Genomic DNA, 12416 nt, shown 5'->3' with positions numbered 1-12416 from the left:
CCGTGAGTGTAGTCAATCCAGGAGAGTCAAATGTTTACAAATACAGACTAATGAAACATGTTTCTTTAGGGCGCAGTTTAGCAAGCTTGCTATTCAGTCGTCTTTTTCGGCCAATTGAAGGGTTTGTTTTGGCCCTCCAGCCAATCCGAGGCTCCGAATAACTTCAGCCAATAGCGATCGATGTAACGGATGATTGACACACCTTTTTAGCCAATTGCTGGGTTTGTTTTGGCCCTCTAGCCAATCCGAGGCTCCGAATAACTTTAGCCAATAGCGATCGATTCAAATGATGATTGACACATTGGTTAGCCAATGAAACGCCGGTATATAAATCCCAGCATACACCGCGGACTACTTGGCGTTCGGGGGAAAATCGAGTCGGCGGCTGTTACGTAAGTTGCGAGACCTTGCAGATTTAATGTTGAGCCATATATAAGGCGCACTGTATTATAAGGCGCATGGTCAGCTTTTGAAAAAAATTGAGACTTTTAGGTGCGCCTTATAGTGCGGAAAATACGGTAATCAGGTAATAATGACAATTTTGTGGCAAAAAGGTTGCGTCCCGGGGACGCACAGTGATTTGAGACTATGCGTCCCCAGCAAAAATGACGGGACGCGGGCAAACCAGAACACTGGTGTAGCACTATTTAAATACTCTATAGCAAAACGTTATATTGGGTATTTTTGTATTCTATATCTTTATTTTATTTTTCAATACAATGATACTGCTGGAAGTGTGAATTTCCCTACGGGGATTAATAAAGTATCTATATCTATCTGTCTATCTATTATAAACAAGGCGAAAGTTGGAAAGCATCCGTTTCCTACCTGGCGACGGACTGTATGACTTTAGAGGACGTGTCCTTGATGTTAATGAGGAACCGCTCCGTCCCTCCTTTCAGGATGTCCAGGAAGCCGCTGCCCGACTGATCGCTCTCGTACGCACCTTCAAAATAAGATTCCGGACAATGAACGGGCAAATATCACATGGGAATAACTTCTGATGATAAATCCATTCATGTCTTCTATTTTGAAAGGATTTCTTGGTGTTATAAGGTGGACGGATGGGCGATAGCTCCAGTTTCACAAAAAAATGAGCCATCAATGACAAACCATCACCAAACCATTCTCGTCTGAATAAACTGGTGAGGAAGGCGGGCTCTGTTGTGGGTACAGAGCTGGACAGACTGACAACTGTAGCTGAGAGATGGGCACTGAACAAGCTGCGGTCAGTCATGGACAATTTATCACATCCACTACACAGCATCATCACCAAACAGAAGACTGTCACAGACTTGTTCCACAGACAGACTGAGGAGATCATTTCTCCCTCATGCCATGAGGCTCTTTAACTCCACCCAGGGGTGTAAAAGCCCACATTAAACCCCACCTCCACATTTGCATATTACCTTATTTTTATTACAGTGTGTATTTTCCGTAGCACTATTTAAATACTCTATATCAACACGTTATATTGGGTATTTTTGTACTCTATATATTTTATCATTTTATTTTTCAACACAAGGATACTGCTGGAAGTGTGTATTTCCCTACGGGGATGAATAAACTTTCTATCTATCTATTTATCTTTCTATCATTATATATCTATCTACAGTATCTATCTATCTATCCAGACATCTACCTACAGTATCTATCTATCTCTATATACTTATATATATATATATATATCTACAGTATCTATATCTACCTACGGTATCTATCCATCTATCTATCTCTATATATATATATCTCTCTACAGTATCTCTCTCTCTCTCATATATATATATATATATATATATATATATTTATATAATCTACATTATCTATCCATCTCTATATATCTATCTCTATCTACAGTATCTATATATCTATTTACAGTATCTATTTATCTATCTATCTCTATGTATCTATCTCTATTTAATTATATATATATCTATATCTACAGTATCTATATATCTATTTACAGTATCTATCGCTATATAATTATATATATCGATCTACAGTATCTACCTATATATATCTACCTACAGTATCTATCCATCTATCTATCTCTATATATCTATCTCTATCTACGGTATCTATATATCTATTTACAGTATCTATCTCTATGTATCCATCTTTATATATCTATCTATCTCTCTCTACAGTATCTATCTACAGTATCCATCTATCTCTATGTATCTATCTGCAGTATCTATCTATCTCTATATATCTATCTACAGTATCTATCTATCTCTTTATATCTATCTACAGTATCTATATATCTATCTATCTACAAAATTCAATGCCTTTTCAGACTTTTCTGCGGGAACCCCGTCTATTCTCAAATGATTTTGTGACGTCTTTGGTTGGAGAGGAATCCCCAGAAAAGGGTTTCCACGCCGACAACAGGAAAGGCGGCGTCCGACTGACCTGCATTGGCGTGAAGGTTGTGTTGGCTCTGCGGAGGCGCCGTCGGCGGAGGCGCCGCCCCGTTATTCCCGAAACCTCCGTTGTGCTCCAGCAGCTGCAAACATTCGTAGCCGTCAAACCCCGGACGCCAGTTCTGATAAACCGTCAACATCTTGAAAGAAATCACACACAAAAACTGCCGCGCCTCCCTGGGACGGCCGCTCATCCCGGCGCTCCGTCTCGTCTGCCGAGGAGGGAGGACGGTAATCTTCTTACGAGAGGGAAAGCCCCTTCTTAGCGCTAATCGCTTGAGCCGGGACGACCGCCCCCAATACACACCCCCCCTCACGCAAAACGGGCATTCCACCAAATTTCGGGGTCCTACAGGATGATCCTTTGAGGCTCCAGCCTTAATACAAGAAGTTAAAAAGACTGTGAGTATTATTTGCCCACTAGGTTGGTGGATCCTTTAAGCACTTGGGTGATAGGGGACCATTTCCTGTGGTGTGTCTTGGGCAAGTACAGCCTGCTGGTGGCCATCCCTTTCTCTAGGCCAGGGGTGTCAAACTCATTTTAATTCAGGGGGCCACGGGATAGAACAGACATTCTGTCGGGGGCCGGACTAGTAAATTAAACAGAAAGAAAAAGAGAAAGAAATATGAGAAAGAGGGAGGGAAAAGGAGAGAGGGCGGGACAAAGAAATAAAAACAGAGAGAGGGAGAGAGCGTGAGAAACAAAAGAGATAAAAAAGTCGTGAGAGAGGGGGAAAAGAAAGGGAGAGGAAGAAAGAAAACCAAAGAGAAATAGAAAGACAGAAGGAGAGAAAAGAGAGCGTGAAGGGTAGGAAGAGAGAAAGAGAAAAGAGAGAGAGAGAGAGAGAGAGAGAGAGAGACAAAGAGCAACAAAGGAAGAGAAAAATAGAGACAGAGAGTGAAAGAGAGAGAGTGGGAGAAAACGGGTAGGAAAAAAAGAGAGAGAGAAATAAATAAACACAAGTACAGTGTCTTTGTGAGAGGCACCTGGCTTTGGCAACATCAAAATGACTTATTTCAACTTGCAGCTCGTTTTTCTCTTGTGCTTCTCTGAGGGTTGTCTCGCAAGCCTGATCTGGCCCGCGGGCCGCCTGTTTGACACCTGTGCTCTAGGCCAACATATGTTTCCACAGAGTCTCGAACCGGGGACCTTTCGTGTGTTACGTGAATTTGCTGAATGTGAAAACACTTGCCCACTAGATATCGCCGTATTCTGACGTGCCACCAAAAACGAGCGCTTGAAGCACAATGGGAGAATACAAAATACGGAGTGCCCAAAATGCACCCTATTATTAAATGGATAAAAAAAGAAAAAAAAGAGAAAAGAAATGAGACATGTGCAGTCCCTTCTCAAGGTTTCTTCCCTTTCCCAATGTTGAGGTTTTTGAGTTTTTCCTTGCCCTCATGTAGGTTTTAGATCAGGGGATGATGTCATAATAGTCTGAGGTTTGCAATAATCTGTTTTTGTCTATTTTTCTCTTTAATTCCTTTCTTTTCTTTTTCTTCTCTCCATTTTACTTTTTTTTCTCTCTTTTCCACTCCTTTTCTTTTCATTCACGTTTTCCCTTTCTGCATCTTTTTAAATTATTTCTTCTGCCCTATTTGCTTCCTTTTTAAAAGAAAAAATACTTTTTGGTCTTTATTTGTGAGAGGCTGGGTAAAAATAGGAATAAAAGTGGTGCTTTTTGCTCACTTTCAGTGGTTACAATACACATGACAGCGACATCTAGTGGATAAATATAAAACGCTGTCCCTTTAAGAACAGTGGCATGTTTCTATCGGCCAAAATATTTTAAAAAACTGCCACTTATGGTCCAGAAAATACGGTAAGCAACAGGGAGAAGAATCTACCAAAAAGACTGCAATACCAAAGCCTTAGGCCCCTAAATCACAGATATCATGAGTGGCTAGAGAAGGAAAGAGTGAGGGGGAAAAAATTACAGCCTGTATGACCAGCAGTGGAAGGACAAAGTCAGCTTGACATACACAAAACGTAACAGTAGCCTCAAGCCTTATCATGCACCCAAGTGGCTTATATGAGTGGCTAGAGAAGGAATCGGTGAACAAATAAACGAGGTCGTTAATAAGAGAAAAATTTTTGTTTTTGTTTTTGCAAACTTTGATAAAAACTTCTCATGATGGGATCATTTGAGTCAGCTGTGTCGGAGGAGGGAAGCGTGTAAAGCAGGGGTCGGGAACCTATGGCTCGCGAGCCATATATGGCTCTTTCTATGAGTATCTGTGGCTCAGAGACAAATTTGATTGCATGCAAAATTTCTCCATTTTGTTCAAAACCTGCGTCGTTCATCCTTTACAGGCACACGCAAATCCAAACCACAGCTAAATATCACGGTGTTACTTCGCAGTATATATAGGGCACGTTTTTCACTACAATTTACAGTCAAGGTGTCACACAAAAAAAGGGGGAAAAAAACTCGTTTTGGCTGTACAACGCTAAAGAATCCTTTATTTAAAAGTTCACTATGTAATCTGTGTTCAGTGTTCAGATACTTTATGATGAATCCACAGAACTGTAAATACGCCAAAACACCGGAAGAGAACTTAGTCATTTGATTGGGTGAGTGGGAGGGATGGGTGGAGCTATGCAAAAAGTGCGAGCACTCCCTCCCATCTCTCGCCCTACGAAGTCTGCGCCAAAATTGAGCTCATCAGGCTCCCAATTTGCAGAATGTTGTGACGTTTTTACACAATAACTGCTTGCATCTAGTTTTGAAACCAATATGTATGGAAAAAAAGGGTCAAAAGGAGTTGAACCGATCTTGAGTAATTGCAAGAAAGAGACAAGTTTAAAGTGGTATGTTTGTTGATTTTGGGACAGGGGCTCTGGCATTATTCTCTTTTCATCATTTTTATCAAATCATCAAAAATAAATGTGCTGAAGACTAAGCTTTTGTCTGGGGCGCGGGTTTAGCAATTTAGTCAATTTGTCTCATAATATAGGGTGTGGCTCTTTCCCAAAATAAAATCAATATTTTTTGCTTTTATGGCTCTTTGAGTCAAAAAGGTTCCCGACCCCTGGTGTAAAGGATGCAGATGGCCACAAGACTGTTTCAATCAGCTTAAAATAAATGGCAACTTAGGTGGAGGATTTGGGATCAAGATGATTGTTTTAAGTGCTAAATGTGAGGCCCCCCCAAGTCGGAAGGGGGGGTTGTGGTGGGGGTCCCACATCCATTTCAGTTTGCCCACTTAACCGAAGGATCTCAAATCTGTGACGTGTGTGCCATTCGTGGCCCACTGTTGAACTGAAGGATAAAGGATAGTAGATACACCTTTCACAGTTCAAGTCAATTTCATCACGAAATATATCATAAATGGAAAAAATTCCGCCACAGAGGGGAAGGAATAGCTGTCGAACTACTGGTACTACCAAAATACTACACAAATACTACAGAAATGCAACCAAGATACTACCATGGGAATACTACTGCAGAAATACTAGAAAAATAAAACTACAGTAATACTACAAAATATTACATTTAAAAAATAAACAATGGAAGTGCTATAAAAATACTACAGAAGATATACTTCAAAATCCACAGGTACAGTAATATTACAAAAATAATACATATATGCTATAAGAAAATACACGATGAAAATACTACACAATTACTTCAGAAGTGCCACAAAAGTACTACTGCAGAAATATTACAAAAACAAAAGCAAATAATTCAAAAATAATACATATACATAAAAAAAAATAAACAATGGAAACACTACAAAAGTACTACACAAACACTACAGAAATGCTGCAAAAATATGTCTGCAGAAATACTCCAAAAATAAAACTATTATATTTATGCTACAAAACAATAAACAATGGAAGTGCTACAAAAATACAACAGAAGATATACTACAAAATCTACAGGTACAGTAATACTACGAAAATACATAAATGCTATAAGAAAATACACAATGAAAATACTACAGAAGTGCTACGAAAGTACTACTGCAGAAAAATTACAAAAAAACAAAAGCTAATAATTCAAAAATAATACATATAGATTAAAAAATAAACAATGGAAACACTACAAAATACTACACGAACACTACAGAAATGCTACAAAAATACTACTGCAGAAAATATAGTGCTACAAAAAATATTACATATAAACTACAAAAAACAAACAATGGAAATACTACAAAAATACTACAGAGGTGCTACAAAAATACTACACATACTCAACAGAAATGCTACAAAAATACTACTGCAGAAATACTACAAAAAATATTAGATATAAACTACAAAAAAACAAACCACGGAAATGCTACTAAAATACTCCAGATGTGCTACAAAAATACTACACATACTCGACAGAAATGCTACAAAAATACTACTGCAGAAATACTACAAAAAGTATTACATATATACTACAAAAAATAAACTGGAAATACTACAAAAATACTACAGAGGTGCTACAAAAATACAACAACAGATATACTACCAAATCCGCAGGTACAGTAATACTACAAAAATAATACATATATGCTATAAGAAAATACACAATGAAAATACTACACAAATACTACAGAAGTGCTACAAAAGTACCACTGCAGAAATATTACAAAAACAAAAGCTAATAATTCAAAAATAATACATATGTTTTTAAAAAAAAAATGGAAGCTCTACAAAAATACTACACAAACACTACAGAAATACTACAAAAATACTAAAAACTTAAAGAGACAGTATTACTATTACACTACAGCCGTTTGAGACATTCTGTGATTAAGGGTGATACAGATAAACATTACTTGACTTGACCCTTTTAACTAGGGGGAGAGTGGCATTACTGCGCACGCCTGCACCCAATCCCCGCCTACCTCGGTGACGGGCGACTTGGGGTTGACGTTCCTGGCGGCGGCCATTTCCTGCAGCCGGTTGAGCAGCTCCACGATGGAGAGGCGCTCCACGGGGTTCACCTTCAACGTAGCGCCTGCGGAGGAGTCGTGATGGGGTGAGTGGTACGAAAGCGCACGCCTGGCCCGTTTCGCCACTTACGGATCATGTCGTGGTAGACGGCGTATTTATCGTCGTCGGGCGGAATAGAGAACTTTCCGTTGACGATCTGCAATTTGGCGCCGTCCTCGAACGGGTGCTGCTTGAAGCACAGGAGGTACAGGATGCAGCCCAGGGCCTAAGAAACACACACCCGCAAAAAAATTAGCCACGCTCGCTAATTAGCGTTAGCCCTCATGTTGATTTCCCACCCAGATGTCCTGCTTCTCGTTGATTGGATAGTTGGAGTACAAGTCGATCATCTCCGGCGTCCGATAGGCTGGAGTCGTGTTCCGGGTGATCTGGTGACAGGAAGTAAGACTTCTGATCAGGGAAATCCGGAAAAAAATCTGACAGCGACTTTGTTTTAGGATGTGGGGACACATGTTGTTGCTAGCATCTAGTCGATGTAGTCATCAGCATCTACTCGCTAGCATGTAGTCAGCAGCATGTGGTCGTAGCATGTAGTCGTTAGCATGTAGTCGTTAGCATCTACTCCTTAGCATGGAGTCTATAGCATGGAGTCATTAGCATGGAGTCTATAGCATGGAGTCATTAGCATGGAGTCTTTAGCAACTACTCCTTAGCATGTAGCCGGTAGCATGTAGTCGCTAGCACATAGTCGCTAGCATCTAGTCACTAGCATCTAGTTGCAAACATGTAGTCGTCAGCATGTACTCGTTAGCATGGAGTCTATAGCATGGAGCCATTAGCATGGAGTCATTAGCATCTCATCCTTAGCATGTAGCTGGTAGCATGTAGTCGCTGGCATGTAGTCACTAGCATCTAGTCGCTAGCACGTAGTCGCTAGTATCTAGTCGCAAACATGTAGTCGTCAGCATTTACTCGCTAGTATGTAGACGTCAGCATCTACTCGTTAGCATTTACTTGTTAACATGGAGTCTATAGCATGGAGTCATTAGCATCTACTCCTTAGCATGTAGCTGGTAGCATACAGTCGCTGGCATGTATTCACTAGCATCTAGTCGCTAGCACCTACTCGTGAGCATCTAGTCGTTAGCATCTAGTCGTCAGCATCTACTCGCTGGCATGTAGTCGTCAGCATCAACTCGCTAGCATGTAGTCATCAGCATCAACTTGTTAGCATGTAGTCGTCAAAATGTGGTCATTAGCAAGCATCTCCTCTTTAGCATTGAGTCTATAGTATGGAGTCATTAGCATGGACCCATTAGCATCTACTCCTTAGCATGTAGTCGCTAGCATCTAGTTGGTAGCATCTAGTTGCTAGCATTTCGTTCCGAGAATGTAGTCGTCAGCATCTACTCGCTAGCATTTCGTTCCGAGCATGTAGTCGTCAGCATCTACTCGCTAGCATGTAGTCGTCAGCATCTACTCGTTAGCATAGAGTCATTAGCATGGAGTCATTAGCATCTGCTCGTTAGCATAGAGTCATTAGCATAGAGTCATTAGCATCTACTCCTTAGCATGTAGCCGGTAGCATGTAGTCGCTAGCATCTAGTTACTAGCATCTAGTCGCTAGCATGTTGTTGCTAGCATCTACTCGCTAGCATGTAGTCGTCAGCGTCTACTCGTTAGCATGTTGTCGTCAGCGTCTACTCGTTAGCAAGGTTGGGAGATTACCTTAAAAATCTAGTTACCTGTTGAAAAATGTAATAATATTGTAGTGATGTAACCTGATTACTTTGGATTAGTTTTGGATTACTCCAAAACCAAATAAATAAAGACAACAACAACATAAATAAAATTCTGAATTTGTGTTCAAGATATATAACCCATGTAACCTTAAAGAACCAAGGTGAGGTATTTGAATGTCAAAAGCCCTCGGAAAGGAAGCGAGCCAAACTTTGGCGGCATAAGATAGATCGATAGATAGAACAATAAAACAGAGGATTAGTGATCCAGGCATCTTGCACTATTTTTTACTGTTTCCTTCTCTAGCCACTCAGGTTGGCCACTAGGCTACAGGCAGAGGCTGGCCACCAGCCGCAGTTATCATTGTTAGCTGCATCGAGTAGATAAAACATGTCTTATCCTTGATTGTCACTCGCGTTTCACAGCTGCTCTTTCAAGCTAACATCGCAGAAATCTGTGATTTAGGCATATTTCATTTTACCCATCGTTTCCTTCTCTAGCCACTCATGTTAGGCACTTGGCAGCAGGATATGGCTCCCGCTTCAACCTTTAGTGTCACTCGCGTTCCACACTGCCCTTGCGAGCTAATAATGCAGATTTCTGTGATTTAGGCTTTTTTCATTTTGCCAACTGTTTCCTTCTTTAGCCACTCATTTTAGGCATATTCAATTTTACTCACTGTTTCCTTCTCTAGCCACTCATCTTCGGCACTTGGAAGGATATGTCTCTCGCTTCAACCTTCAGTGTCACCCGCGTTCCACACTGCCCTTGCGAGCTAACTATGCAGATTTCTGTTATTTAGGCTTTTTCCATTTTGCCAACTGTTTCCTTCTCTAGCCACTCATGTTAGGCACTTGCCGGCAAGATATGGCTCCAGCTTTAACCTTCAGTGTCACTCGTGTTCCAGACTGCCCTTGCGAGCTAACAATGCAGATTTCTGTGATTTAGGCTTTTTCCATTTTGCCAACTGTTTCCTTCTTTAGCCACTCATATTAGGCATATTCAATTTTACCCAGTTTCCTTCTGTAGCCACTCATGTTAGACACCTGGCAGCAGGATATGGCTCTCGCTTCAACCTTCAGTGTCACCCGCGTTCCACACTGCCCTTGCGAGCTAACAATGCAGATTTCTGTGATTTTGGCTTCTTTCATTTTGCCAACAGTTTCCTTCTCTAGCCACTCATGTTAGGCACTTGGCGGCAGGATATGGCTCCTGCTTCAACCTTCAGTGTCACTCGCGTTCGACACTGCCCTTGCGAGCCAACAATGCAGATTTCTGTGATTTAGGCTCTTTCCATTTTGCCAAATGTTTCCATTTTCATCCACTCATTTTAGGCATATTCCATTTCACCCACTGTTTCCTTCTCTTGCCACTCATGCTAGGCACTTGGCGGCAGGACATGGCTCCCGCTTCAACCTTCAGTGTCACTCAGGTTCCACACTGCCCTTGCGAGCTAACAATGCAGATTTCTGTGATTTAGGCATATTTCATTTTACCCATAGTTTCCTTCTCTAGCCACTCATGTTAGGCACTTGGCGGCAGGATACGGCACCCGCTTCAACCTTAGGTATCACTCGTGTTTTACAGCTGCCCTTTGCGAGCTAACAATGCAGATTTCTGTGATTTAGGCTTTTTCCATTTTGTCAACTGTTTCTTTCTTTAGCCACTCATATTAGGGATATTCCATTTCACCCACTGTTTCCTTCTCTTGCCACTCATGCTAGGCACTTGGCGGCAGGACATGGCTCCCGCTTCAACCTTCAGTGTGACTCGCGTTCCACACTGCCCTTGCAAGTTAACGATGCAGATTTCTGTGATTTAGTCTTTTTTCATGTAGCCAACTGTTTCCTTCTTTAGCCACTCATATGAAACATGTTAGTCTCGGTTTTAGTCACTACTGTTAATTTTAGCTGCTCCTGCTTCATTGATCAGTGTCGTTCGCCTTGCACAATTGCCCATGCGAGAGAACATCACTGATTTTCATTATTCATGCAACATCTACCGTTTTTTTTCTCTCTCTAGCAACTCATGAAATTGAAAATGATTCTTGTCGTTGTTTTGAATGACTCACCCTTCTGAAGAGGGAAGGAGACAATCACTGAGAAGGATTTTTTTTGCATTCATTTGCGGGAAGAAAAAAAAGGCGTCAGAGGCCGAATTGAATTTCGGTGGACCGCGATGACGCCAGCAAACGGAAACGGTTGCCGTTGGCAACGGATGTCAAGACATCCTGGACGGACGCCGGATTATTAAATCAAAAGCGTCTGGCGCTCGTCGATAACCTTCCTCGGACGGATGCCACCGTTAAGAAGGAAATATTTAACGAGAACACGACCTTGGCTTGTCGTAGAGGTCGACCTTCGCGACGGGAGCCATTATTTTGGCGGGATTGAAAGACCCCATTGAAAGGCTCAGCTGTGGACCGGGGGGGGCGGCACGTACCTCGTCCTCCACCATGGACCTCTTGTGGGCCGTCCAGCTGTAATCGGGATAATGGGCCACGCTGGTGGCGCTGCCAAAGTCGCAGAGTTTGACGGTGCCTTGGTTGCTAATCAGGAGGTTCTCGATCTGAGGGACGGAACAAACGGCTGAGCGTCAAAAAAAGCGTGTTTTGTTTATACCAAGATTTACTTGACCATCAGAAGGTTTTAGACTGGAGGGACTTTTGTTCGATTGCCATCAGATCCAGCTTGCGCAGAAGAGGACGAGTGACATTGCACACAATGCTTTGTTAGCGGAAGTGCTCATGGATGATAATGCTGTAGCTTATTTTGCAGTTTAATAGTTATTGTGCTACCGGAGGCTGAACAGAGTTGTCCTCCCAGATATAAATTAAATCCAAAACCTAAAAATAAAATAGGTTTCTTTTATGCGGAAATCGCAGAGCTTGACAGTGCCTTGGTTGCTTATCAGAAAGATCTCAGAGACGGAACAAATGGCATGGGACAATTTTATGTAACATTTTTCAGACGTCCAAGGATATTTTTTCATTTTGTCATTATGAACTTAGTGTGTTTTTATGTACGTTTTTGTGCGTGTTCGGGTATGGTTTCTTCATTTACCTCATGTTGAGGTTATTGAGTTTTTCCTTGCCCTCATGTAGGTTTTAGATCAGGGGATGGTGTCATGATAGTCTGTGGTTTGCAATAATCTGTGGTCTGTGCAGCCCTTTGAGACTCTTTGTGATTAAGGGTGTCACAAATAAACATGACTTGACTTGATTCTAGGTTTTTTGAGTTTTTCCGTGCCCTCATGTAGGTTTTAGATCAGGGGATGGTGTCATAATAATCTGTGGTTTGCAATAATCTGTGGTCTGTGCAGACCTTTGAGACTCCAAGTGATTAAGGGCGTCACAAATA

The 12416-nt window shown here is 41.4% G+C and overlaps 1 protein-coding gene across 2 annotated transcripts in view; it reads right to left on the bottom strand.

Annotated features, from left to right (window-relative positions):
* gak (cyclin G associated kinase) overlaps positions 1–12416 on the bottom strand; it is a 58169-nt gene that overhangs the window by 32540 nt on the left and 13213 nt on the right. For both annotated transcript variants that reach the window (XM_088336961.1, XM_088336962.1), the window contains exons 6-11: positions 11500–11625; positions 7656–7745; positions 7447–7582; positions 7269–7381; positions 2413–2506; positions 829–946 (exon numbers count right to left, since the gene is read on the bottom strand). In XM_088336961.1, the coding sequence (XP_088193087.1) occupies positions 829–946; positions 2413–2506; positions 7269–7381; positions 7447–7582; positions 7656–7745; positions 11500–11625 (677 nt within the window). The remainder of the gene's footprint in view (positions 1–828; positions 947–2412; positions 2507–7268; positions 7382–7446; positions 7583–7655; positions 7746–11499; positions 11626–12416) is intronic.

Source organism: Urocampus carinirostris, chromosome 5 (genome assembly GCF_059441175.1).
Source record: "Urocampus carinirostris isolate Australia breed hairy pipefish chromosome 5, RoL_Ucar_1.0, whole genome shotgun sequence".
NCBI classification, from domain to species: domain Eukaryota; kingdom Metazoa; phylum Chordata; class Actinopteri; order Syngnathiformes; family Syngnathidae; genus Urocampus; species Urocampus carinirostris.
This window is presented reverse-complemented; position numbering and strand designations above follow the sequence as displayed.